This window comes from Ipomoea nil, unplaced genomic scaffold (assembly GCF_001879475.1).
Source record: "Ipomoea nil cultivar Tokyo-kokei standard unplaced genomic scaffold, Asagao_1.1 scaffold1043, whole genome shotgun sequence".
Classification (NCBI taxonomy): domain Eukaryota; kingdom Viridiplantae; phylum Streptophyta; class Magnoliopsida; order Solanales; family Convolvulaceae; genus Ipomoea; species Ipomoea nil.
In genome coordinates this window covers 12,133,609-12,157,354 of record NW_017617471.1, presented here as the reverse complement: position 1 = coordinate 12,157,354, position 23,746 = coordinate 12,133,609, and the positions used below count along the sequence as shown (strand labels likewise).

Below are 23,746 nucleotides of genomic sequence, written 5' to 3'. Positions count from 1 at the left end.
GACCCAGATCGCTTATCATCCTCAGCTCCTTCTTCCCTCCCACTTATATCCGTATAAAGTAAAGCCTCTGATGCAGGCGGCGCCACCCGTATGGCCGCCGCGCTCTATTGCAGCTGATTGCTAATTACTTTCCCAGAAAGTTTTATTAAAGAACAATAGTATTCAAATCGGCGGCGAACCATACAATGAAGAGTTCTTTGAACCGGAAGAAGCGTTTTGGGTCGGGTCGTTCTCTTTCTTCCTCTACACTTCAGCCTCTCCTCAACCTCCGCCTCCTCTTCCTCTTCGTTCCCACATAAATTCCGGCGAAACCCATTCCGCTTTTTCCTAGGATGTCATCTGAGCCTTCTCTCATACTGTCTCTCTTCACCGACGACGTTCTGGGTCGGATTTTGTCCTTTATCGCCGATGACGACGCCGACCGGAGATCTTTCCGGGCGGTTTGCCGGAGCTTCTTACGAGTTGACTCGCTCCACCGGACCCACCTCCGGATCCTCCGCCCCGAGTTCATCCAGCCTCTGCTCGCCAAGTTCCCGCGCGTCGACTCGCTCGACCTCTCCGTCTGTCCCCGCATCGACGACGCCGCGATGGCGGCGCTGATGGGGAACGGGTCGGGCCGGGCCGCGCGGGTGAGGAGGCTGGTGCTAAGCCGCTGCGCCGGGCTGAGATTCCACGGGCTGGAGATGCTGGCGAGGTCTTGCCCGTTTCTCGAGGCCGTCGACGTCTCGTACTGCTGCAATTTCGGGGATCGCGAAGCCGCCGCGCTGTCGTGCGCGGCGAGGCTGAGGGATCTGAGGTTGGATAAATGCCTGGGCGTAACCGACGTAGGTTTGGCTAAGGTTGCCGTCGGGTGTTCCGGTCTCGAGAAGCTGAGCTTGAAATGGTGCCTCGAAATCACCGATCTCGGCATTGATCTTTTAGCCAAAAAGTGCCCACACTTGAAGCTTCTAGATATCTCTTACTCAAAGGTCTCTCTCTCTCCTCCTCCTCCTCCATACATATACTATGTATTATCATATGCTAATATTGAAATCATGAAATGAGTTTGGTTTAGGTCACAAACGAGTCGTTGCAATCCATTAGTAGTATGCAAAAACTGGAGGTTTTGGCTATGGTGGGCTGTGGAGCAGTTGATGATTCAGGTTTGCATTATCTTGGAAAAGGCTGTCCTTTGCTTCAGGTATAAACGAATATAGACCTGCATGCATTTAGTTTAGCTTTAGATATGTATTGTTTGCATAGGTTCTGCTTCTTTTTGGTTGGGCCAATGCTGAAATTAGTTTCTACAGTGAAAATTGCATTTCATGACCTTCTCATTGGTATCACTGGATTGAGAGATGGTAGAGAACTCTCATACACTGCTAATTAGTACTTCATCTGTGTCTGGTTTGGTTAACGAGACTTCAGCAAGATTATTTTTATTCAATTTTTCATAATATTAGGTTCAGTATTAGTATATAGAATTTATATATTTTGAAACTACATTAAAAGTACTATTAAACACAAGAAATTAAATTTAAAAATAATAAAGAAAATAAGCAAAGAAGAAAGAGTTGGTTTGACGAATGAATAGTAAACATGACAGGTGAAATAGGAAGAAGGGAGGTAAAAGAGCTGGTTTGACGAATGAATATTAAACATGACAGGTGAAATAGGACGGAAGGGAGGTAAAAGAGTTGGTTTGATGAATGAATAGTAAACATGACAGGTGAAATAGGACAGAAGGGAGGTAAAAGAGTTGGTTTGACGAATGAATAGTAAACATGACAGGTGAAATAGGACAAAAGGGAGGTAAAAGAGTTGGTTTGATGAATGAATAGTAAACATGACAGGTGAAATAGGACAGAAGGGAGGTAAAAGAGTTGGTTTGATGAATGAATAGTAAACATGACAGGTGAAATAGGACAGAAGTGAAGTAAATGAGTTGGTTTGACGAATGAATAGTAAACATGACAGGTGAAATAGGACAGAAGGGGGGATAATATTTTTACTGGGTATGAAATCATGTTTTGATTGTTCAGTAGCTGATATACAGATTTTATGTTGACCTAAGAAGAACTAGGTAGATGCAATTTCTGAAGGATTCTTAAGTTCGATGCTGCTACATAATACGTTGAATGAATATTGTAGTTTTGGTATGTCGTTGAGTCAACTTTTTGGAGTGGCTAACTCTTTGTCCGGATGATAGGACCTGAACATATCGAGGTGTGACAAACTGAGTTTTTCTGCTTTGGCTTCATTCGTGAGTGGACATTCGGGCATTCGACAGATCCATGCCAGTTACTGCTTCTATGTGAGTGCGTTTTCCAGTTAAGTGTTTGAAAATTCGATCTTTTTCTGTGGGGTTTTCTTAAAATCACGTTGTAATTTGAATTGCTAAACTTGATGCTTCAGGAGCTTCCTACAAGCTTCATCAACCAGCTGGTGGATGTAATGAATCTGAAGAAACTCATCATTGATGGGGCACCTGTTTCTGACACGTGCTTTAAAATAATTAGCACCAATTGCAAGTTTTTGGTAGAAATTGGACTGGGAAAATGCAAAGGAGTAACCGACGGTGGAATTGAGCACTTGGTGTCGGGATGTGTTAATTTAAAAGTAATAAATCTTACGTGCTGTGGTGACATCTCAGATACTGCAATCTCGGCAATAACTGAATCTTGTAGGGATCTTGTTTGCCTAAAGTTGGAGTGCTGCAACTTTCTAACGGAGAAGAGTCTTGATCTTCTCGGGTCTCGAAGCTTCCTACTCGAGGAGATTGATCTTACCGATTGTCCTGGAGTTAATGACACTGGTGAGTTTCAAAGCTTCCTTCTTTTTTCTAAAGATTCAATGATCGATGAAATTTTTGATTGTGATTCTCAACTCTCCTTTTCGAAGGACTCAATTATCTGTCCAAGTGCTCAAAGCTGCTTTGTCTAAAATTGGGACTATGCACTAACATTTCGGACAAAGGACTGAACTATGTTGCTTTAAACTGCAAAGAGATTCGTGAACTTGATCTATATCGGTAGGTAATTTAGTAATTAGCCTTTCAAGTTTCAAGCCAATTTGATCATGTAAAGCAAGAATGCCCCTCTGATCTCTAGAAATATTTGCAGATGTACGGGGATAGGCGATGATGGAATACACGCTCTATCAACTGGTTGCAAGAAATTGAAGAAACTCAACTTGTCTTATTGCAGCGAGATTACTGACAGAGGGATGGAGTATCTAGGCCATCTACCCGAAATCTCTGACCTCGAGTTACGAGGTCTTTTAAACGTAACAGCCACAGGCTTGACCACTCTTGCATCTGGTTGCCAGAGACTTGCAGAACTGGATCTAAAACATTGTACAAACATCAGCGATTCGGGATTTTGGGCCCTTGCTTATCACTCGAGAAATTTGCAACAGGTAATTATAAATTCACAAATTTAATCATGAACACCTAGTGCTAGTTTTGTAGGGGTGTAATATATCTATCCCACTTCATATAATATTGTGTTAGAATCAGTGTTGCAAAAATCGCGCTTAGGCGCCGATTACCGATTAATCGGCGCCTAAGTGCTAGGAGGTCGGCATCCTAGGTGCCCGCCTAGGTGTTCTAGGCGCCCTAGGCGGTCCCCAGCGCCCTTGCCTAGAGGGTGCCTAGCGATTTTTTCAACATTGGTTAGAATTAGCACCATCCAGTTAGTTAAATATGGTACACTCAACCTGTTGTCTATGTTTTTAATTAGACTACCTAGACTATGCATTTCTACTAGTTTTTTTTTTTTTTTTTGGTTGATGGGGGAAACCTGCAGCCACTACACTAATCGCGCATAGGCATCGTTTACCAATTAATCGGCGCCAAGGCACTCTAGGCGCCCACCTAGGTGCTCTAGGCGCCCTAGGCGGTCCCCAGGCGCCTAGCGATTTTTTCAACCTTGCCTGAGTCTCACCTTGTGACCCTAGCCGACAAAGGACCACAAGAATGTAAACCAGCGTAGGTTGTCCATAGTTGACCTGTTCAAACCAAGAGGGGGTTGGGATTGGAACTCATGACCTTGTGGTTACAAGTTCATATCCTTAATCATCGTGGATGGGGTTACTCCCATTTCGTTTAAGATTTCACGACATCCCATCCTAAGTGTACACAAGATTGAAACTTGATTTTAGAAGATTGTTATGTTGTTGAGTGCAGATAAATTTGAGTGAGTGTTCAATATCAGATGTGGGGCTGTGCATGGTGATGGGGAACTTGAGGTGCTTGCAGGATGCAAAGCTAGTAAATGTTGGGAGAGTATCAGGAAATGGTGTTGAGCTTGCCCTCAGAGCTTGCTGTGCAACCCTTAAAAAGGTGAAGCTGCCTCATTCTTTTAGGTATATGCTTTCTGCTGATATCGTTAAAACACTTTTAGCAAAGGGTTGCAAGATTAGATGGGATTGATTAGATCATCTCCACCCTCAAAAGGTGAAGTCCCTTGTGAAGGATAGAGAGGATAAATCACGATAACTCAGTGACCTCTTAGGAGGTAGGATGAATGTTAAAAACTCTTTTTTTTTTTTTTTTTTTTTTTTTTTTTTTTTTTTTTTTTTTTCTACTTAAGAGATTTTGAGAATTCCACCTACAGCTACAATGCAATTTCTCATTTATCATGTTTTACAATTTAAAGTTGTGTATAATCTATCTATCTATTCTATTAATAAAAACAAAATTCTCCATTTTAACTTCTTGCTCAAAGTAGTTTTGCTCAATATTGTAAAATAGTGTAATACACTTTCTAATATAATATATTGTTTCCTACTTTTTTTTATTCATACAACAGTTTTACATTAAAATTCTTATTCATAATACAATATAACAATATTAAAATTAAAAAATTATAAAAATATTCCGTATCATTAACTATATTAGATTAAAAATGTTATAAAATATTGTACAAACATTTTATATGTCAAATCATTATAAATCAGAAAGCATGATAACATTTTTTTACAAATCTATACTATATATAATAACAAAATCTTGAAATTTTAACTTCTCGCCCAATTCCTAAAAAATCTCTCCTCCCAATAAAATATTTTGATTTCTATTTCCCATTCGTACAATAATTCTGGGTTAAAATTTTATTCTAAAATTTTAAAATAGCGTAATACAATTCCCTTTGCACATCTATCTATACTATATATAATAACAAAATCCTGAAATTTTAACTTCCTGCACAATTCCTAAAAAATCTCTCTTCCCAATAAAATATATTGATTTCTACTTTCCCATTCGTACAATAATTCTGGGTAAAAATTCTATTCTAAAATTTTAAAATAGTGTAATACAATTCACTTTGCACATCTATAGTCTATAGTATATATAATAACAAAATCCTGAAATTTTAACTTCACCCCTAATTCCTAAAAAATCTCTCTTCCCAATAAAATATATTGATTTCTACTTTCCCGTTCGTACAATAAATCTGGGTTAAAGTTGTGATGTGTCAAAAGTTCAGCAACACATAACTTTTGACTCGGTTGTCCGTTTTGGACAAATGTTCTTTTGAAATCGCGTATTTTTTCGAGATCTATCAACCGCAAACAGCCGTAGGCGGTTTGGCCCACCAATTTCTAAAAAAATGCTTTATTAAATAGTTTCTAAGAAAAAACTATGAGAACCTTATGTTTTATTAATGAATTTTTAAATTTTTTAATTAAAAAATTGTCTCGTGCATTATTTAATAATCTATCTTTATAATTGGTCAAATTATTTAATTATGATAAATTAGGGAATAATTAATGATGATAATAGAAATCCTAGAAGAATATTAGAATTGAAAAATATTTAATTATTGTTATATTATTATTGTGACTCACGGAATACAATACAAGAATATTTAATTATGGTTATATTATTATTGTGTACCTCACGGCCATTATATACTAACAAAACTTGAAAAGAAACTAATAATAATAATAATAATAATAATAATAATAATAATAATAATAATAATAATAATATAAGTGGTAAAAATAATATTTAAAAGTAATTAAGTGTTAATAATAATAGTAAGAATATTAACGTAAGAATTATAACAAAGAATAAATTGTAATAATTAATAACTATAGTCTAGGATTAAATTTGGAATTATCAGAAAAAATAAGCGACCTCTAGTGAAATTAACTCTTTATCGATTTAAATATTCTTAATATATTACAACAATTCTATTTCGTGCATCGCACGGGTGAAAATACTAGTAAAATAATAAAAGTATGTCTCTACTCCAATTTAACAATATTATTTCTATTCCTATTTAATAATAATATTATTCCGTCATTATTCCAATTGGTAAAAAAAAAAAAAAAAAAAAAAAAAAAAAAAAAAAAAAAAAAAAACTCAAATCGAATCCTCCCATAATATTTGAGAATATGCAAATTATAAACAACAATACTTAGGTTTGTGTAATCTATATCTATATTTCTATCTCTACATCTACAATCTACATCTACATCTACATCTACATCTACAATTCTAATAAGAGTCAATAATGTTAGGCCCTTAACTGGAACAAAAAAATGTCAATAGTATTGTTTTTTAAAATGAATGGTTCATATTATTTTGATTTTAGTATTTTTTTAATGATTTTTTTTATCCATTTAATGATTTTTCTTATTTACCCTTTATTATATTATTTTCTTCCCTTAAATAACCTAAATTCCGTTAGTATAAACTTTAGTAATGAAATATTCCGTTAACTATTTATTATTTTTAACTTACTCATTAATTTCTATAAGAAATGTTTTAGGTTCGAACCACATCCCAATTAAAGTTGGCATAATTGTTAAACATATACTGCGAATATGTTAAAATGTATTAAAATATATAGGAATAAGGGTCAAATAGGCCATCAAACTGCACATGATAATGCAATTAGGCCACTAAACCTAAAAAACCAACAATTAGGTCCCTAAACTAACCAATTTCAAACAATTCTTCCAATTTCAAGGTTTCCAACAGGTCAACAGATCATCCTCTCAAATTAATTATTTTTTAAAAAAATAAATTTTAAAAAATTATTAATTTTAAATTTTGTTTAAAAAAAAAAAAAAACAGACTCCAGTCGGAGACAACCGTCTCTGGCCAGTCCTGTTTTTTTCTTTGTTTGTTTTTTTTTTTTTTAATTTTTTTTTAAAATTTAAATAATAATCTTAAAAATTTATTTTTAAAAAAATAATTAATTTAGAAGGATGACCTGTTAACCTGTTGGAAATCTTCAAATTGAAAGAATTGTTTGAAATTTGTTAGTTTAGGGACCCAATTGTTAATTTTTTAGGTTCAGTGGCCTAATTGAATTATTGCGTGCAGTTGGATGACTTATTTGACCCTTATTCCAAATATATATAATATAAAATTTAACATAATCTTTTGTCAAATAATTAGTCCGACTAAATACATAACATTCAAAGTTAAGTATCACAAATTATAAATTAATAACTTTAAATATCATTTGAATTTTATGCATTTAAAAAAAAAAAACAAATTTAGGTTAAGTTTTTTTTTTTTTTTTTTTTTTTCGTTTAATTAATCTTCTTTTGATTATTTAGATCAGAATAAAACTTAATATTTCAATTATACTTTTGCATTATTGGTATGATTTAGGTAGTTATGGTATTAATATTTTTTATAAGTATTTTTATAATGGTACAATTGTACATTACTTTACAAATATTATACTATTATTTTTTATCGGACAAAATTGTTCTTACATCATTGTCAGACCTGCGTGACCTAATTACAAAGTTGTTGATTATAAATACAATAACCCCTGAACTCTAAAATGATATGACCATTTTTTAAAGAATTTGACTATGTTGACATCCCATTGGTTCCAATTGAACAAGTTTACACATCAGAATTTTATCAATGCATGAAAATTTCTACTAAAGAAATTTGTAAGTTAATTTATACTATATCATTATAACAATATATATTGTAACTATATATTTTGAATTATTTATTATCATCCTCTATTGAAAAGAATTGTAACAATTGTCATTGACAAACTCTAAAAACAATTTGTCTTAACAACGAACATAAATTAATTTAAAAAATCAATGATTTCATTATGGTTGATGAAAAATATGTACGCCACTTTATTATTCTTATTAAATTAAATAAATTAGTAGCTACAACAAAAAATAGTACATATGCATTTAATTAATTTAGAATTAATTGTCTATAAAGCCTTTATTTTTTATTTTTTTTAAAAAAAATATTCATTATAAAAATTTAAAAGAGATTAGTTATATTATCTTTATTTTCTACAATTCAAAGATTCATTACCTACAAATTTATTAATTTATTACACTACATTGTCCATTGTCTTCTTTTTACATTATCCTGTAATTAAATATCAAAGTTATAATACAAAACATGTTATATATATTTATTTACCAAGTATTTTATACAAATATAATAAATATTAATATTTTGTTCAATACTTTCACATGATAACTTACGACACACATCTCACAATGCATGAAACATGTAGGGAAAACTACCACTACTAAAAAATAATCATTGGACATTATTCCATCCGCGCAAGCGCGTAAAAGAACTAGTATGTACTACTAATAGAAATAAAATTGTACTTTTAACAACTTCTCGTCAAAATTACCTCACAAGCTATTACGTATTATATAAAATCTAATCTAATAATTATTATGGCAAATAAAAGCTTAATAAATGTGACAAATTTTATGTACATTTTTTTTATACTTAAGGTATAATAGTATAATTGTACAATATTAGTATATTTACCTAATAATTATTATGGTAATTATGCTAATAATTACCATATTAGTATAATTACAATCAAACATGAGAGTCAAGTACTTTGTGCTTGGATTGCATGTAGTGACTTTTCTCATGTGAGAGGTTATGAGATCGAGTCTTAGTAGAGACATTGTTAACTCTTTAATGCTTCATTAGGTTGAGAAAGTATAATAGAGTTAGCAACATTCAAAAATTAAACATGGATCTTTTGATTTTTTTTTTTATTTATAACATTAGAATTGTTTATAATTTCATCTTTAATTTTATTATCTAAATATATAATAAAACATTTTATCAGTGCATCGCACGAGTAATACGACAATTATTTACTCGAATTCAAGCAGGGGTGTGTTTGGTTAGTGGGTTTTGCCCATAGGAATGAGTATGAAAGTGATTGTTGTTGTTTGGTTGATAAGTTTTTAGAACACTACTATGGGTTTCGAATACCCCATCAATTGGAAAACCCATACCCAAATACAATAAGGGTTTCATTCCTTTATTCATTTTCAAGCACTACTATTAGTAACCATTCACATTCCACCCTACTACCAAACATGTTAAATACTTTCATCAAAACCCATTACCATTACCAAGTATTTGATACCCTTTCCGATTCCGATTCCTATGTGCGAACCAAACACCCCCCAGGATAACATCAGAAAATATAATCGATACAAGTTATTTCATCAACTGTACTATATAATATTCGTTGTTATAATTTATATTTGTATATCAATCTAAATATTATTCTTAAAGTATTATAATAAATTCATTCCGTGCAACGCACATGTGAAAATACTAGTGTCAATAAAGTTATTAAATTAAAAATTAAAGATATATTGCTGGAGTAGCTCAGTTGGTTAGAGCGTGTGGTTGTTAATCACAAGGTTGAAGGTTCAAGTCCTTCCTCTAGCGATTCCAACTCCCTTCAAGAGGGTAAATAGAGCATTTATAGTAGTAAATATGAGAGGGGCGAGAAAAAAGAAACAAAATAAAGCAAAACTAATTTTTATAATAATACAGTATTAACTATCAGGCGCGTCCACGCAAGCTTTCTCCCTGTGTTGTTTGTTCTTCACCTTTTGACCTTCACCTTTTGACGATAATTCTCCCTATAATGTAGACCCCACAAAACTGACAATAACCCTAAGTGGGCAGATGACCGTGAAGGATGCACAGATATGAATGCTCTTACTATTGTTTATGGTAAACAATACTAAGACTACAAATGGATACATTTTCCCCTTTCTAAAATGTGTGTATAAAGACACCAAAATACGGTTGCAATACTGGAGGAGCACTCGTAGATTTTGGTTACGTTGTTTATGGTAGATAAAAGTAGTGCACCGATAAAGTTACTTTGTCCATGTGGATCACAATACAAATGATTACAAATTTAGTAAAAGTTGAAAATAGAAAATGAGAGTACACACGTAAAGTATTTTTCCTCTTAATATTAGGTTGAGACGTAGGGTTTAAAAAATTTTCTCTTCATAAAAAAACAAAGACATATGTAAAATTAAATGTTTTATATATATTGAAAATGCATAAGATCATATTTGGACGATTTATTATAAATTACTATTGAGTTTGACGGAGGATTTTCGGTGTATTATGGTGAAAAGTGATTCATTGGTGGTTAACTGTGGCGAACTAAAGACTATATTACAAGATGAATTAACACAAAATTGAACTCGCTCGTTTCAATCACCGTAGCAATAAGAGAGCCATTGAATCAAGAGTGGCAATATTGTTTGATTTAAATTCACTGAGAAGGAAGTCAATACTTATATATATATATATATATATATATATATATATATATATATATATATATATAACAATAGTAAGATATTAAAAGTAGGCAAATAATAAATATCAAATCTAATATTAGGGTATAAAAATTCTTAATCAAATGGCACCTTAATTCTTAAAATGATACTTTTGGTCTCCCGAAGGATTAGAGTGGAAGTTGATACCAATAGCTAGTATTAGAAAAGTGAATTGTAAGTTTTTACTTAAGGATTAAATTTATTTATTTATTTATTTAAAAACTTTCTGTAAACTTGAGAATATAAACAATTGAGATATTGAGTTTATTATGACTCTAAAATCAAGTGAAAAATGTTATTTTTCTAGTAAATAAATATATTTATATAAAAATTGGATGCAATTGAATACTGAGGAATACAAAGATGTAAAAGAACAACTCAAAAAGTTAAAATGTAATTCAGTAATTCCCAAACTTGTCCAAATTAAAGTGTGCATTGCATGCATCTTGACTTTATATATGCATTTTTGTTAGTTAAAATTCTTTACTTGAGAATTGAGATCGTGTGAGTAAGATGCTTTCACCTTTCTGTATTTAGCTATAACGTGGCTGGATTCTACAAGCTCTTGGATAGATTCTATCTACACCCTTTGCCTTACAACATAAGAAACAAAAACAACACAAATAAGCAAGAAGCTGTAGTGATTTTCAAGTTTAGAATTTATCATTGATTCATTTGAAACATGATTTTTAAGTTTAGATAGGTTATGAATTGGTCAATCCCATGGATTGAAAAGGAAGAATATTTTAAATTCTAAATAGTTTGACTCCATTTTATACTCTCTAATTATCACAAACCAGTTGAAAGTTACGTTACAAAAGAATAAGTAAAAAAAAAAAAAAAAAAAAAAAAAAAAAAGTTACAATCTAACATCAGCTCTACAAGAGATTGTGAGGCACCCAACCACACTCTACCTTAAACTAACTTCTTAGGTGGCATGGAGTTAGGATGTTAAGTTGGGTATATTATCTACATGGTGCTCAATAAGGTTCAAAGAAAACTGAAATGAGTCTAAAGTAAAGATGTTCACCACGAAAGGGTTGAGTGTCATATCTACATCTACTTTGTATTAATAATAAAAAAGAACGTACAAGAGCCGGTCAACTCATGGTTAAAAAAAATCGCTAGGCACCAAGGCGGCGATTAATCGGCACCTAGGCGCCAGTGTATTTTTTATTTTTTTAAAAATTTGTTTAAAATTTTTAAATTTTTTAAGACTTGATAATTATAAACTATATTATATTAACTATTTAATATAATATTAAAATATTAAATATTAACCTTTAAAAAAAAAAAAAAAAACCTACAAACTTACAAAAGTGAGAAGTAATTGAAAATGCTACATTAGACCGTTAATTAATGAGTAAATGTAAAGATTATTCTTAATTTAATTTGTATGCATCAACAAACAACCTTAGTTAGCTTGCTGCTTGCTTGCTAAGGAAATTAACAACACATACAGTGTGGAAGGAATTTTATACCATGTCACACAATACAAGGAAGCATAACTTCAACTTTGGCAACAAACCATTATATTCCCATAACATTCATTTCCCTTGCCCTCTAAAACTTCTCCATAATACCTTTTATATTCCCCCCTTCAATCATTCCCCATTTGCATGCAATCCCATCAATGGCATTTCCACCTTTTCTCCTCCTTCTTCTCATTCTTTTACCCTCCTTCCAAGCCCTCTCCCCCAATCAAGTCGTTATCCCCATCCATCAATCCCACACCTCCGAGGACCTCATCACTCGGGCCTGCGACAACATACAAAACCGAGGTTCCTGCCTGGAGGGCATACGATCCCGGGTCGAAAGCGACGGCGGCCACCGCGACCCAACCTCCATCCTCAGAGCAGCCATTCAGAACTCCCTCAGTGAGGCCAGGCTCGCCATTGACGCCCTCACCAAGTTCAACACTTTCTCGGTGTCTCCCAGGGAGCAAATGGCCATCGGAGACTGCCAAGAGCTTCTCGATTTCTCCGTCACGGAGCTCGCCTGGTCGCTGGCGGAGATGCGGGAGATCCGAGCCGGAATCAAGAACTTCCACTACGAGGGGAACCTTAAGGCCTGGCTGAGCGCCGCCCTGAGCAACCAGGTAGGGCTGTTAATGAACTGAACATAAACGAACAGAGGCTATTCGTGTTTGTTTGTTAAAATTTTTAAAATGATCGTGTTCATGTTTGTTTGTTAAGGTTTTTGAAAATTTCATTGCTGTTCGTTTACTAAGCGTTCTGTTAGTTTGTTAACGTTCACAAACACGTTCACTCTTTAACATTTGTGAACACGTTCGTGAATATGTTCATTCCTGAAAATTATGGAATTTCTGATCACCTGAAAGTGATCTTAAATCAAGTTGAAAGTAAAAAGTGGTCGGAAATAGCAACAAAGGTTTTTCCATATATCAAAAGTGGTAGAAACAAGACTTTCCACTTGATTTAAAGATCACTTTTAGGTGGTCGGAAATTTCATAATTTCCAGTAGTGATTCACGTTCATGTTTACAAGCTCTGTTCACTAACACCCCTACAACCAGGACACGTGCTTGGAGGGGTTCGAGGGCACGGACCGGCGCCTGGAGAGCTTCATCAGGGGAAGTTTGGTTCAAGTGACGCAGCTGATTAGCAACGTGCTGACGCTCTACGTCCAGTTGCATAGCTTGCCCTTCAGGCCGCCGAGAAACCGGACCGCCGAGGATGAGGCGGCGGGGGATTTTCCGAGCTGGATGACGGCGGGTGAGATGGAGATGGCGGTTTCGGAGCCGGAGAGGATGCACGTGGACGCGGTTGTGGCGTTGGACGGCAGCGGGCATTACCGGTCGGTGGCGCAGGCGGTGTTGGAGGCTCCGAGCTATAGCAGGAGGAGGTATGTGATCTACGTGAAGAGAGGGATTTATCACGAGAATGTTGATATGAAGAAGAAGAAGACTAATATCATGCTGGTGGGAGATGGAATTGGAGCCACTATTATCACCGGTAATAGAAATTTCATGCAAGGTTGGACCACATTTCGAACTGCAACACTTGGTAAGATAACATTTTTATCTTTCATCTCACACTTTTTATTTATAAATTCCTGAAAAAAAGTCTACCTCATATAGGTTATTGAACTTTATACAGAAAGCCTTTAAATTTTTAAAGAGAAAAGAGTTAAATAGGTCCTGGACTTTTTCGAAAGGGCAATTAGGCCCTTGAACTTCAAATACTATTTTCATGTATGGAAATTTAAAAATTCATTAATGACTTTGTAATAGCTGATCATTTGGATTCCGACGAGACTCTGATAAACTCCAACAACGCTACATGATTAAACTCAGCAGCAACGGCGATTGACGAACGGTAGCCGATTGCCTTTCAAGAAGGCGACTTGCATGCGGGTCACCTTCTTCAAAAGCAATTGGCTATCATTCCTTAGTCGTTAGGTTTAATAGTTTGCCAGAGTCTTGTCGAAATCCTAGTGACCTGCTATTACATGTCATTAATCGTTTATTTTTGAAATTTGATGCAAGAAAATAACATCTAATGATCAATTTAATTACAACTTTTAAAAGTTGAAAATAAGTTTGAGTACAAAAGTTGGGGCCTATTTATCCATTCATTTCCCTAAATCCATTCTCTAATAAAGATTAAATATTGTACGCACGCGCGCGCGTGTAGCTGTTTCCGGGAGGGGTTTCATAGCAAGAGACATGACATTCCGGAACACAGCCGGCCCCCAGAACTTCCAGGCGGTGGCACTCCGGGTGGACTCCGATCAATCCGCATTTTTCCGGTGCAGCATGGAGGGGTACCAGGACACCCTCTACGCCCACTCCCTCCGCCAGTTCTTCCGCGAGTGCACCATCCACGGCACCATCGACTTCATCTTCGGCAACGGCGCCGCCGTGCTGCAGAAGTGCAAGATCTTCACCCGGGAGCCACTCCCCCTCCAGAAGGTCACCATAACCGCCCAAGGCCGCAAAAGCCCAGACCAGAACACCGGCTTCTCCATCCAAGACAGCTTCGTCTACGCCTCCAGGCCGACCTATTTAGGCCGGCCATGGAAACAGTTCTCCCGGACGGTGTTCATCAATACATTCATGAGTGGAATGGTCCAGCCCAGAGGGTGGTTGGAGTGGTATGGAGACTTTGCTTTGAAGACGTTGTGGTTTGGTGAGTATAGGAATTACGGGCCGGGGGCTTCGTTGTCTGGGCGGGTTCGCTGGCCCGGTTATCACGTTATGAAGGATGCGTCGGCGGCGAATTTCTTCACCGTTCAGCGATTCATTGATGGCATGTCATGGTTGCCGGCCACCGGAGTTAGGTTCTCTGCTGGTCTCAGTAATTAAACTGTAATTAGTTTTACTTTTATATAATATAATATAATATAGACTGAAAATATATTATTAGTTTTAGAAAATTATTGTAGTATATATATCTCTTGCTCTTGTTTAAGCTTATATATATATATAATGAATACAAATTAAAGGCAACATGTATAAGTAATACATATTTAAAAATTAATGTGCAATATATAGCATGTTGTGTTCAGTTGCAACTTATCCCTTTTTTTTCAATATTTTCAAAATACAAAACCACACGAAGCAAGCAATACAGTAAACGCCTGGGCAAATGATGCTGTGAGCACGTGCCGGACATGATTGTATATCCATAATTTCTATACTGTATATCCATAATTTTGTTACTGTAGATTCATAAAATTTATATTTTAGATTCCAATTGTTGAACTCTGTTTTTACAAATTAGAGACATAATTTGATAACTATACACTTTAAAAATTATGAATTTACAATACAGAAACTACGAATCTGCAATATATAAATATTATGAATCTACTATATTTAAATAATGAATCTAAAGTATAAATTTTATGAATCTACAATATATATATAGAAAGTATGGATATGGAACCATGCCCACCTTGCAAGGTGGGCATGTGCTCACAGCATAACGTTCCAAACTCCTGTGCCATTTTATGGAGAAAATTGAACAAAGGATTGCAACTCAACTCAATCTCAATTGAAAAACTTGGTCCTTGCCCTGACGGGGGCGGGCAGGAACGGGGATGGGGCTACACCCCGGCCGTCCCAAACCCTAAATTGGAATCCTTAAAATACATATATATTTTATATTATATTATAGATTTTTCTCTCTATCAGGACAATATGACTATTATTTTCATTACTTGTTGAAAAGATGAAATATAACGTAACCAAGGTTTAAAAATATTGCCAATTAAAGTTCAAATGGTTGGTCGTTGGACTGGATATACCATATATATTACCGCCCATCGATCTCAAACTTATATATAATTCAAAAAAAAAAAAAAAAATAGCCAATGCATAACACTTGAAATAATAACATTACAAGAATATCGGGATATTTAATTTGCACCATGCATGCTAACCCCTATAGACAATAAATAAATTAATGTAATCCATAAACTAACATATATTTACGTACTAGGATACTATATTAGATTGGTTTGGTGTTTATGATGTTTATGACCCAAATAAATTTGGGTGGAGAATAGTGAAACAAGCTAAGCATCATACATCTATGATCTATCTCCTTTCATTCCAAACCTCTAATCTCCCGAAATAATCAATTAAAAATGCTATAAGACTCCTCTCAAAAAGAAAAAAAATAAAAAATGCTATAAGACTTGTTCACCAACCTCTGAGAAGAAGGGAGGCTAAGGCCGGTTCAATCCCGTCCTTCTCCCGGCCGGCCCTTCTCGATTGAAACAACAATGGAAGAAGATGGCAACCAGGGCAGGAAGATTGTCGTCCTTGTCATGAGTTCTGTGCTCCTTGTTGCCATGGTGGTCGCCATCGTGATAGGGAGCCAATATCAAGACGAAACAGTAGAAATGATGACGGCCTCCCAGAAAGCCATTGATACCGTGTGCCAGCCTACTATGTATAAACAAACATGTGTGGATAGTCTGTCGTCTTCAAGGGCTGCAAATTCTGGAGACCCCAATGAGCTTATCATGGCGGCGTTTAATGTAACCATCGATGACCTTCGCAAGTCGATGGGGAAATCGGAGCTTTTGGTGAATCTTAAGGACAACCCGAGGTCGAAGATGGCTTTGGAGGATTGCCAGGAGCTGGCTCAGAAGGCGATACGTGATCTTCAAAGGACACGGGTGAAGTTCGGGAACTTTGACCATATAGATATGGATAGTTGGCTGGCAGATCTCAAGGCATGGCTCAGTGGCTCTCTTACCTATCAGGAAACTTGCATCTCTGGCTTCCAGGAAATCCCTGGAAATGATGATAACAAAATGAGGGAGATTTTGACCAAATCCATGCAACTTACTAGCAATGCCTTGGCTATTGTTACCCAACTCTCTGACGTTTTTATCAGTTTTGGAACCGGACATGGTGCCGAGGCCCCATCACCCTACAACCAAGATAGTATTAGCCATCTTCTTTCCCCCGCCCAATTACAAGACTTCCCGGGTTGGCTCAGCTCAGGAAGGCGCAGGCTTCTTAAGGCCAGTCTCAAAGAGATTGAACCAGATCTCGTTGTGGCAAAAGATGGATCCGGAAATTACACCAGCATTAATGATGCATTAAAGAATATTCCTACCAAAAGTGACGAAACTTTTGTGTTGTACATCAAAGAGGGTGTTTATGAAGAGCAGGTTACCTTTTTCCGTAACCTCACTAATCTGGTGGTGGTGGGTGATGGTCCAACCAAGACGAAAATCACCGGAGGGTTGAATTTCATCGACGGGGTTTCCACGCTTCACACTGCTACCGTTGTTGTTGTTGGTGACTTTTTCATGGCTAGGGACATCGGGTTCGAGAACTCTGCAGGGGCGGAGAAGCACCAGGCGGTGGCGTTGAGGGTGGGGGCTGATAAAACCATCTTCTATAACTGCAGGATGGATGGGTACCAAGACACACTCTACGCGCACACTTACCGCCAATTCTACCGCAACTGTGAGATCTCCGGCACCATTGATTTCATCTTTGGGGACAGTGCGGCCGTGTTCCAGAACTGCACCATTGTGGTCCGGAAGCCACTGGAAAAGCAGCAGAACATTGTGACGGCGCAGGGGCGAAAGGACCCGCACCAGCCCACAGGGCTTGTCCTGCAGAACTGCACCATTGTGGCAGATCCAGATTATGGCCTAGTGAAGTTCAAGGTGAAATCGTACCTGGGCCGCCCCTGGAAGGAGTACTCAAGAACCATTATCATGGAATCCTTCATCCCGGATTTCATTCAGCCGGAGGGGTGGTTGCCATGGGACGAGGATTTTGCGTTCCAAACCCTCTTCTACTCAGAGTTCAACAACAGAGGACCCGGTGCTTCTAAATCCAAGCGGGTGACTTGGCATGGAATCAAGGAGCTTCCTGCAAGCCAAATCAAACGGTTCACTCCCGGAAAATTCATCACCGGCAATACTTGGATTAAGAAGAAGGAGGTTCCTTACAATGCTGGCTTCATTTACCCGCTACCAAAGAAGGACAAATCCATCAAGTACTCCGATTTAGACGACGATGATTTCAAAGATATAGGCGATAAAGAGAAGGAGGCTTATGTTTCTCGTCCACCTCCACTTTCAATTAGTATCTCTCCTTCCCCGGCTCCAACTCCATCTCTAGCACCTTCTCCTTCTCCAGCTCCAAGTCCATCTTTGGCACCTTCAATTAGTATCTCTCCTTCTCCGGCTCCAACTCCATCTCTGGCACCTTCAATTAGTATCTCTCCTTCTCCGGCTCCAACTCCATCTCTAGCACCTTTTCCTTCTCCAGCTCCAAGTCCATCTTTGGCACCTTTTATTAGTATCTCTCCTTCTCCGGCTCCAACTCCATCTCTGGCCGAACCGTCAAAGGCTTCTGCGGGGATTTAACTCACTCATATTAAGCTAGCTCTACAACTATTCAAGCTTACACCTTACCTAACCTAACTATTCAAGCTCACACCTTACCTAACCTAACTATTCAAGCTCACACCTTACTACTTACCTTTTAGGTTAAAATTTAGCCGAGAATTAAAACATTCGGCTACGCCAGTTCCACTACACAACTTTTTTTCTTCAGCACACTGTATAGTAGTTCTTCAGCACACTGTATATACTACTATACATTGTTCAGAGTGAGATCTCTGTAGTAATTTTGTCTCTCAAAAGATATTTGGCCATTTTTTAAACTTTCTCCCAACTTTTTAGATGGCTCATCATACCTCAACTCATATTTATGTACAATATATAATATAATATAACAATTAAGCTGAAAAACAAAGGAAAATACTACGATACATCTATACTCGATAACTATAGGCGCATTCATTCAAATTGCAGACCCCAATATATAGGATGTAGATAAATGCTATGGAGGTAGGTAGTATTTGGACAAAAAGAAGCTCATTTTTCGTGAGAATTGTAAAATAATGCAAAAGTACAGCACACAGTAGTAGGGCCTAAAATCAAATTTCTAAACTTGAATTGAACAAATCTTGCATTCAGCAACAATTTAAGATGATCCATTCAAAGAGATGGAAGAACCCTACGTAGAGAAACTCATACTTGTCTTGCAAAATTTGAAGTCCACAATACAAATCATAAATAGGTAGTTCCTCGGATATTGATATATAAAACTAAACCTTGTATCCCCTGCTGTTTCTTTTACCCCTAGCCCTCTCAAACTTTCTTCCCTTGGCACGCACATACGGTTTGGTGTGACTGTGAGGAACACCAGGAGCCGGACCAAAGTGTTTAACTGCTTCACGTGCATTCTTTGGACCTCTCAGCAAAACCTGCACAAAAGCCATGATAATGGACCAAAAATCAGCATTACTATCACTCCTAAAATTCATGGAATGCTGACAAAATTTTCAATGAAATTGGCAATGGTTTTCAGAAAATCAACTAATCAACAAGGAAACATGAAGAAAACAGTATGGAAATTTTACTTGAAAGATGGCATGTCAGAATATCAATAAGCCTCGTAAATTCAGTTCATTGAGGCATTTGCCTCTCACCCATCTAATCACCTCATCATTCGTGCCATGCACAAGAATAAAAACTGAACTAGAAGCTTTACTAACTTCACAATTTATCAAACATCTCAACCGAATGAACTCAATAACCGACCTATTAAAAAGAAACAAAAATATTCAACTCCAAAAACTGTATGTATCCCACTTTCAATAGTGTCATTATGAATCAACTTTTTGAATCAGAATCCACAAGTGGAAACATATCAAAAAGAAAGGAAATGACCCTATGACAAAAAAGTGGGGGAAAAGGAAAACCCTAGAGAGAATCCCAATATATACTACAACCACAAGTAATTATAATATTATATACATGTGGCTGTGATAAAAACAGTAGTGGATTGTTTGCTCATAGAGAAAGAAAGGAAATCAAGGGACAAATGAAAATGGGAATCAATCAAGCAACATAATTTCAGATTACAAATAAGGCATAAGTCATGGGATATTAGCAAGGGAGGATATTATGCTATTTACTTTCCTATAGGATATAAGATATTATAAATAGGGAGTCTTCCTTGATGTTGAGGCAGACACTAGTAATCGAAAAATAAAAGCTAGTTATAGTTGGGCAAGAACCTTTTTCTTGCTAGAGGATATTTTATATATCATTGTTTCTTGTTTTAAATTCAATTCTCCTTTGTTCCTTCCTCAACCAACAAATTATGCATAAGACCATATGGTTGCTAACCACGAAAACAAAGTCATTCGACCCTCATGTCCATATACTCGCGGTGGACCACCGAGTATATGGACATGACGGTCAAAGGACTTTGTTTTCGTTGTAAGCAACCATATAGTACTATACATAGAGCGGTTGAGGAAAGAACAAAGGAGAATTAAATCAAATTTAAAACAAAAAACAGGATATATAAAATATCCTCCAATAAAAAAGTTATTGCCCAGCTATAACTAGCTTTTATTATTTTCCAATTAATACGGTCCTCAACACAAAGATTCCCCTATTTATAATATCTTATATTATATAGGAAAATAAATAGCATAATATCCTCCCCTATTTCCCTCCTAATATCCTCCCCTGATTCCCTGCTAATATCCCATAACTTATGTTTTATTTGTAATCTGAAATTATGCTCCCATTTTTATTTGTGTCCTGATTTCCTTTTTTTCTCCTTGTGTAAAGGATCCACGGGTGTTTTAGTATATATTCAAGTTGATATAGCGTAGCTTTGACTCAAAACACTTCCAATGGACATGTGGAAAGCGATCTTAAGGGCTGCGCTGAATGTTAAGATAATATTGTAGATAAACCCCACAAACAGGAAAACTACCAGCAGATCAATTGTGAGATTTCCCATGTACAAAGCACATAAAAGATGGTTTTATGTGATATTTGTTGAATCACAAGCCTTAGCTTCATTGCTCTAACTATGGCTAAAGAAGTGTTGTGTCAACTACCAAATGGTAAACAACGGTCATTGTATTGAATTATTCATTTTCTGCAATAACATATACAACATCCATTGGAATAATGCATCAGATTATTAAAAATAATGTCATGGGAGATATTCTCTTATCTAAATTATAGGAAAAGATGGTAGAACACCCACCTCTTTACTAAAAATTAGACTCATTAAACCTAATTGGAATTATTAACCAGGGTAAAACCCACAAATTTCTCAATTTTATAAAAACATTGGCATACAAGCACCACAGTTCATCTCTCTATTTTTCATTTCACATAACAGCAAAGTTCATTTGAAAACATTGATAGTCTACACTACAGAACTCATCTGCTAGTCAAACAAATAACACGAATGGTAAGTAGGCACCAGGCACCACACTAGCACAGAATATAAACCAACAGTTAAATCTTGAAGCTTCTAGAAAATGGTAATAAACGCAAATGATAAAATGTTGTTAGATTCAATACCGTGTTCTGTCCCAATGGAGCCCTAAGAGCCAACTGATCAAATGTCAGGCATTCTCCACCAGCTTTTTCAATCCTTGCCCTTGCAGTTTTGGTGAACCTCAGTGCACAAACTTTCAATGCTGGGACTTCATATGCCCTAACATCATCTGTAATAGTGCCCACTAACACAGCAATTTTGTCCTCCTATAACCACCATCCAAAAACTAATCAACATCTCAAACCAAACAACAGCATATATAAAACTATACAAACACACACAAAACAAATAATTCAAAAAAAATGTGAGGAAATACCTTTCCAGACATGAAAGTGATGAGCCTGGAGAGTGAAACCGGAGGCTTGTTGGTCTTGCTCATGAAGAGACGCTTCAGAATCACAGCATTGAACTTGCTTCCGGTCCTTCGCACCAAAAACCGGTACAGCTGCAACCAATCAACCAATTATTGCAAGCTTCACATAACAACTATACACACAGCTAAACTTAACTGTACATTTGTAGATATAGAGAAGACACATAATAATTACAGAGGGCTTGAATCAAACCTTCACGAGAAGCTTCAAGTAAACATCGTCAGATTTCGGCGCAGTGCGCTTCGTCTGCTTGCTCTTACCGCCGGCTTTGAGATCGATACCCTGCAGAGACGAAACATGAAGCGAGATGCATAAAGGAATGTCACACAACGTAGAGGTTTAGCGCGAGAGAGAGAGAGATTACCATTGTTGAGCTCCGCTGAAAAGGTTCCGGGGGTCGATGGGGGCGTGCGGCTGAGAGAGAGAATCGGCCCTGCTATATTCTGCTAGCCCTAAGGTATTCTAGGGTTTTTAGAGAGGATTACACTGGCGTATGCTGTGTTGATGAGGTTTACTTTCCTTACATGCACCTTACTTCCACACCGTACACGTGTCCCATCTATAGAATTCAGATCTGTTTTAGGGTCACAACTCACAACCCTCCATCTTTCAAAATTCCGGTTTAATCTTTTGTACGGAGTTACTTTTTAATTAAATTTTCAATTTATCAAAATCAAAATGCCAATTTGTGAAATAATCAAACTAAATTGGTAAATAGCTATTAGCTATTAATTGTTAGCTAATTGAATTAATAAATTTGATTAGTTGAAAACATTAGATGATTGTAAAAAGATGTTTGGTAAATTAGTTATTAGCTGACAGCTAATTACATGTAAAGTGATTTTCTCAAAAAGTTTATCGAAAAAAAAAAAACTACTTTGAGCATCTTTTTTGAATTTTAGCATTTTGAAGCTATAAATTGTTACAGAAAACTAATTAATCAAACACTTATATTGAATGTTTAATCAAGTCAAACAGATAATAGTGATTAAATAAGTTAAAATTGACTAATAGGCTAACTATGTTATCAAACAAGACCAGGACTATGTGGTCTAATGGTATCCGGGTTGGACTTCCATTTGGAAGATTATGAGTTCAAGCCTCAGTGGAGGCGTTATTGGTTCTTTGTGTTTTAGTAGGTTGAGAAAGTATATGAACAGATACTACAATGTAATAGAGCCAGTAACTTTCAAAAAAAAAATGTTATCAAATAAGACCTATGTTGCAAATTGTGATGCACCCCGTGTGAATGGCTTCTTTTCCGGACAGAATCAACAATAGCAATATTTTCGAGTAAATTATAATTTTGGTCATGTGATTAGTGGGGTTTTGTTAATTGCAATCCACAACTTTCAAAATTATTAATTTAGTACCTAAACTATTCAATTTTTATCATTTTTAATCACTCCGGCCATATTATCAACTAAAACTCACCAAAAAAAATTTAATAGTTAAAATAGTGACAGTATTTTAGTCTTTTTACATCTCTTTTTTTTTCTACCGCATTTCTTCGCCGGATCTACTGCAAATTCAAGGTGCGAATTTGCAGCAAATTCGGCGAAGAAATGGAGGAAAAAGAAAAGAGATGCAAAAATTTTAAAATACACTCACTATTTTAACTATTAAAAATTTTTGGTGAGTTTTAACCGATAATTAATTTGGTCAGAGTTATCAAAATTGATAAAAATTGAATAGTTAAGGTACTAAATTAACAATTTTGAAAGTTGTGGATTGCAATTAACAAAAGCCCAATAGTCACATGACCGAAATTGTAATTTATTCAATATTATAAGTATAGAAGTAAAAGACAGGAAGTAGAGAAAGTGAGAGAATCAATAACTACTTTATTACTCGTATTATATATCAAACTCAAT

At 35.9% G+C, this 23,746-nt stretch overlaps 4 protein-coding genes and 1 non-coding gene across 7 annotated transcripts; 4 read left to right on the top strand and 1 right to left on the bottom strand.

The window, feature by feature from the left end:
• On the top strand, positions 1 to 4,520 carry LOC109181814 (F-box/LRR-repeat protein 3). Of its 2 annotated transcripts, none has more exons than XR_002054282.1 (7): positions 1 to 968; positions 1,055 to 1,180; positions 2,189 to 2,293; positions 2,395 to 2,794; positions 2,881 to 3,010; positions 3,102 to 3,485; positions 3,652 to 3,722. XR_002054282.1 is itself a non-coding variant. In XM_019331733.1 (7 exons), the coding sequence occupies exons 1-7, from the start codon at positions 333 to 335 to the stop codon at positions 4,409 to 4,411; spliced, it is 1,938 nt and encodes a 645-aa protein (XP_019187278.1). In that variant the 5' UTR covers positions 4 to 332; the 3' UTR covers positions 4,412 to 4,520. The 2 variants fall into 2 exon arrangements, 1 of the variants encoding a protein (XP_019187278.1); XM_019331733.1 differs by lacking the exon at positions 3,652 to 3,722 and adding an exon at positions 4,166 to 4,520 and having other exon boundaries at positions 4 to 968; positions 3,102 to 3,396.
• A 5,109-nt stretch (positions 4,521 to 9,629) lies between these two features.
• On the top strand, positions 9,630 to 9,703 carry TRNAN-GUU. The gene has a single exon. It is a non-coding gene; the product is annotated as a tRNA-Asn (tRNA).
• A 2,350-nt stretch (positions 9,704 to 12,053) lies between these two features.
• Positions 12,054 to 15,122, top strand: LOC109181816 (putative pectinesterase/pectinesterase inhibitor 22). Its single transcript, XM_019331735.1, has 3 exons — positions 12,054 to 12,718; positions 13,156 to 13,645; positions 14,276 to 15,122. The coding sequence occupies exons 1-3, from the start codon at positions 12,254 to 12,256 to the stop codon at positions 14,944 to 14,946; spliced, it is 1,626 nt and encodes a 541-aa protein (XP_019187280.1). The 5' UTR covers positions 12,054 to 12,253; the 3' UTR covers positions 14,947 to 15,122.
• A 911-nt stretch (positions 15,123 to 16,033) lies between these two features.
• Positions 16,034 to 18,595, top strand: LOC109181813 (pectinesterase-like). Of its 2 annotated transcripts, none has more exons than XM_019331731.1 (2): positions 16,034 to 18,248; positions 18,291 to 18,595. In XM_019331731.1, the coding sequence occupies exons 1-2, from the start codon at positions 16,371 to 16,373 to the stop codon at positions 18,483 to 18,485; spliced, it is 2,073 nt and encodes a 690-aa protein (XP_019187276.1). In that variant the 5' UTR covers positions 16,034 to 16,370; the 3' UTR covers positions 18,486 to 18,595. The 2 variants fall into 2 exon arrangements, with proteins under 2 accessions (XP_019187276.1, XP_019187277.1); XM_019331732.1 differs by having other exon boundaries at positions 16,034 to 18,253; positions 18,428 to 18,595.
• Positions 18,596 to 19,046: 451 nt separating this feature from the next.
• On the bottom strand, positions 19,047 to 22,354 carry LOC109181817 (60S ribosomal protein L18-2-like). Its single transcript, XM_019331736.1, has 5 exons — positions 22,237 to 22,354; positions 22,065 to 22,154; positions 21,815 to 21,943; positions 21,522 to 21,704; positions 19,047 to 19,390 (listed from the first exon to the last, which is right to left on the bottom strand). Exons 1-5 carry the CDS (start codon positions 22,237 to 22,239, stop codon positions 19,232 to 19,234), a joined length of 564 nt encoding a protein of 187 aa, XP_019187281.1. The 5' UTR covers positions 22,240 to 22,354; the 3' UTR covers positions 19,047 to 19,231.
• Positions 22,355 to 23,746: the final 1,392 nt, after the last annotated feature.

Excerpts from the sequence above, each read along its gene's own strand:
- LOC109181817 (XM_019331736.1), bottom strand. Across the intron at positions 21,705-21,814 it reads TCACTTTCATGTCTGGAAAG|GAGGACAAAATTGCTGTGTT; the intron begins GTATTTCCTCAC and ends TGGTGGTTATAG. Across the intron at positions 19,391-21,521 it reads CTCCATTGGGACAGAACACG|GTTTTGCTGAGAGGTCCAAA; the intron begins GTATTGAATCTA and ends GCTTTTGTGCAG.
- LOC109181814 (XM_019331733.1), top strand. The coding sequence starts at position 333 with ATGTCATCTGAGCCTTCTCTCATACTGTCTCTCTTCACCGACGACGTT. Across the intron at positions 1,181-2,188 it reads AAGGCTGTCCTTTGCTTCAG|GACCTGAACATATCGAGGTG; the intron begins GTATAAACGAAT and ends TCCGGATGATAG. Across the intron at positions 3,397-4,165 it reads ACTCGAGAAATTTGCAACAG|ATAAATTTGAGTGAGTGTTC; the intron begins GTAATTATAAAT and ends TGTTGAGTGCAG.
- LOC109181816 (XM_019331735.1), top strand. The coding sequence starts at position 12,254 with ATGGCATTTCCACCTTTTCTCCTCCTTCTTCTCATTCTTTTACCCTCC. Across the intron at positions 12,719-13,155 it reads GCGCCGCCCTGAGCAACCAG|GACACGTGCTTGGAGGGGTT; the intron begins GTAGGGCTGTTA and ends CCCTACAACCAG. Across the intron at positions 13,646-14,275 it reads ATTTCGAACTGCAACACTTG|CTGTTTCCGGGAGGGGTTTC; the intron begins GTAAGATAACAT and ends GCGCGCGTGTAG.
- LOC109181813 (XM_019331731.1), top strand. The coding sequence starts at position 16,371 with ATGGAAGAAGATGGCAACCAGGGCAGGAAGATTGTCGTCCTTGTCATG. Across the intron at positions 18,249-18,290 it reads CATCTCTAGCACCTTCTCCT|TCTCCTTCTCCGGCTCCAAC; the intron begins TCTCCAGCTCCA and ends TCAATTAGTATC.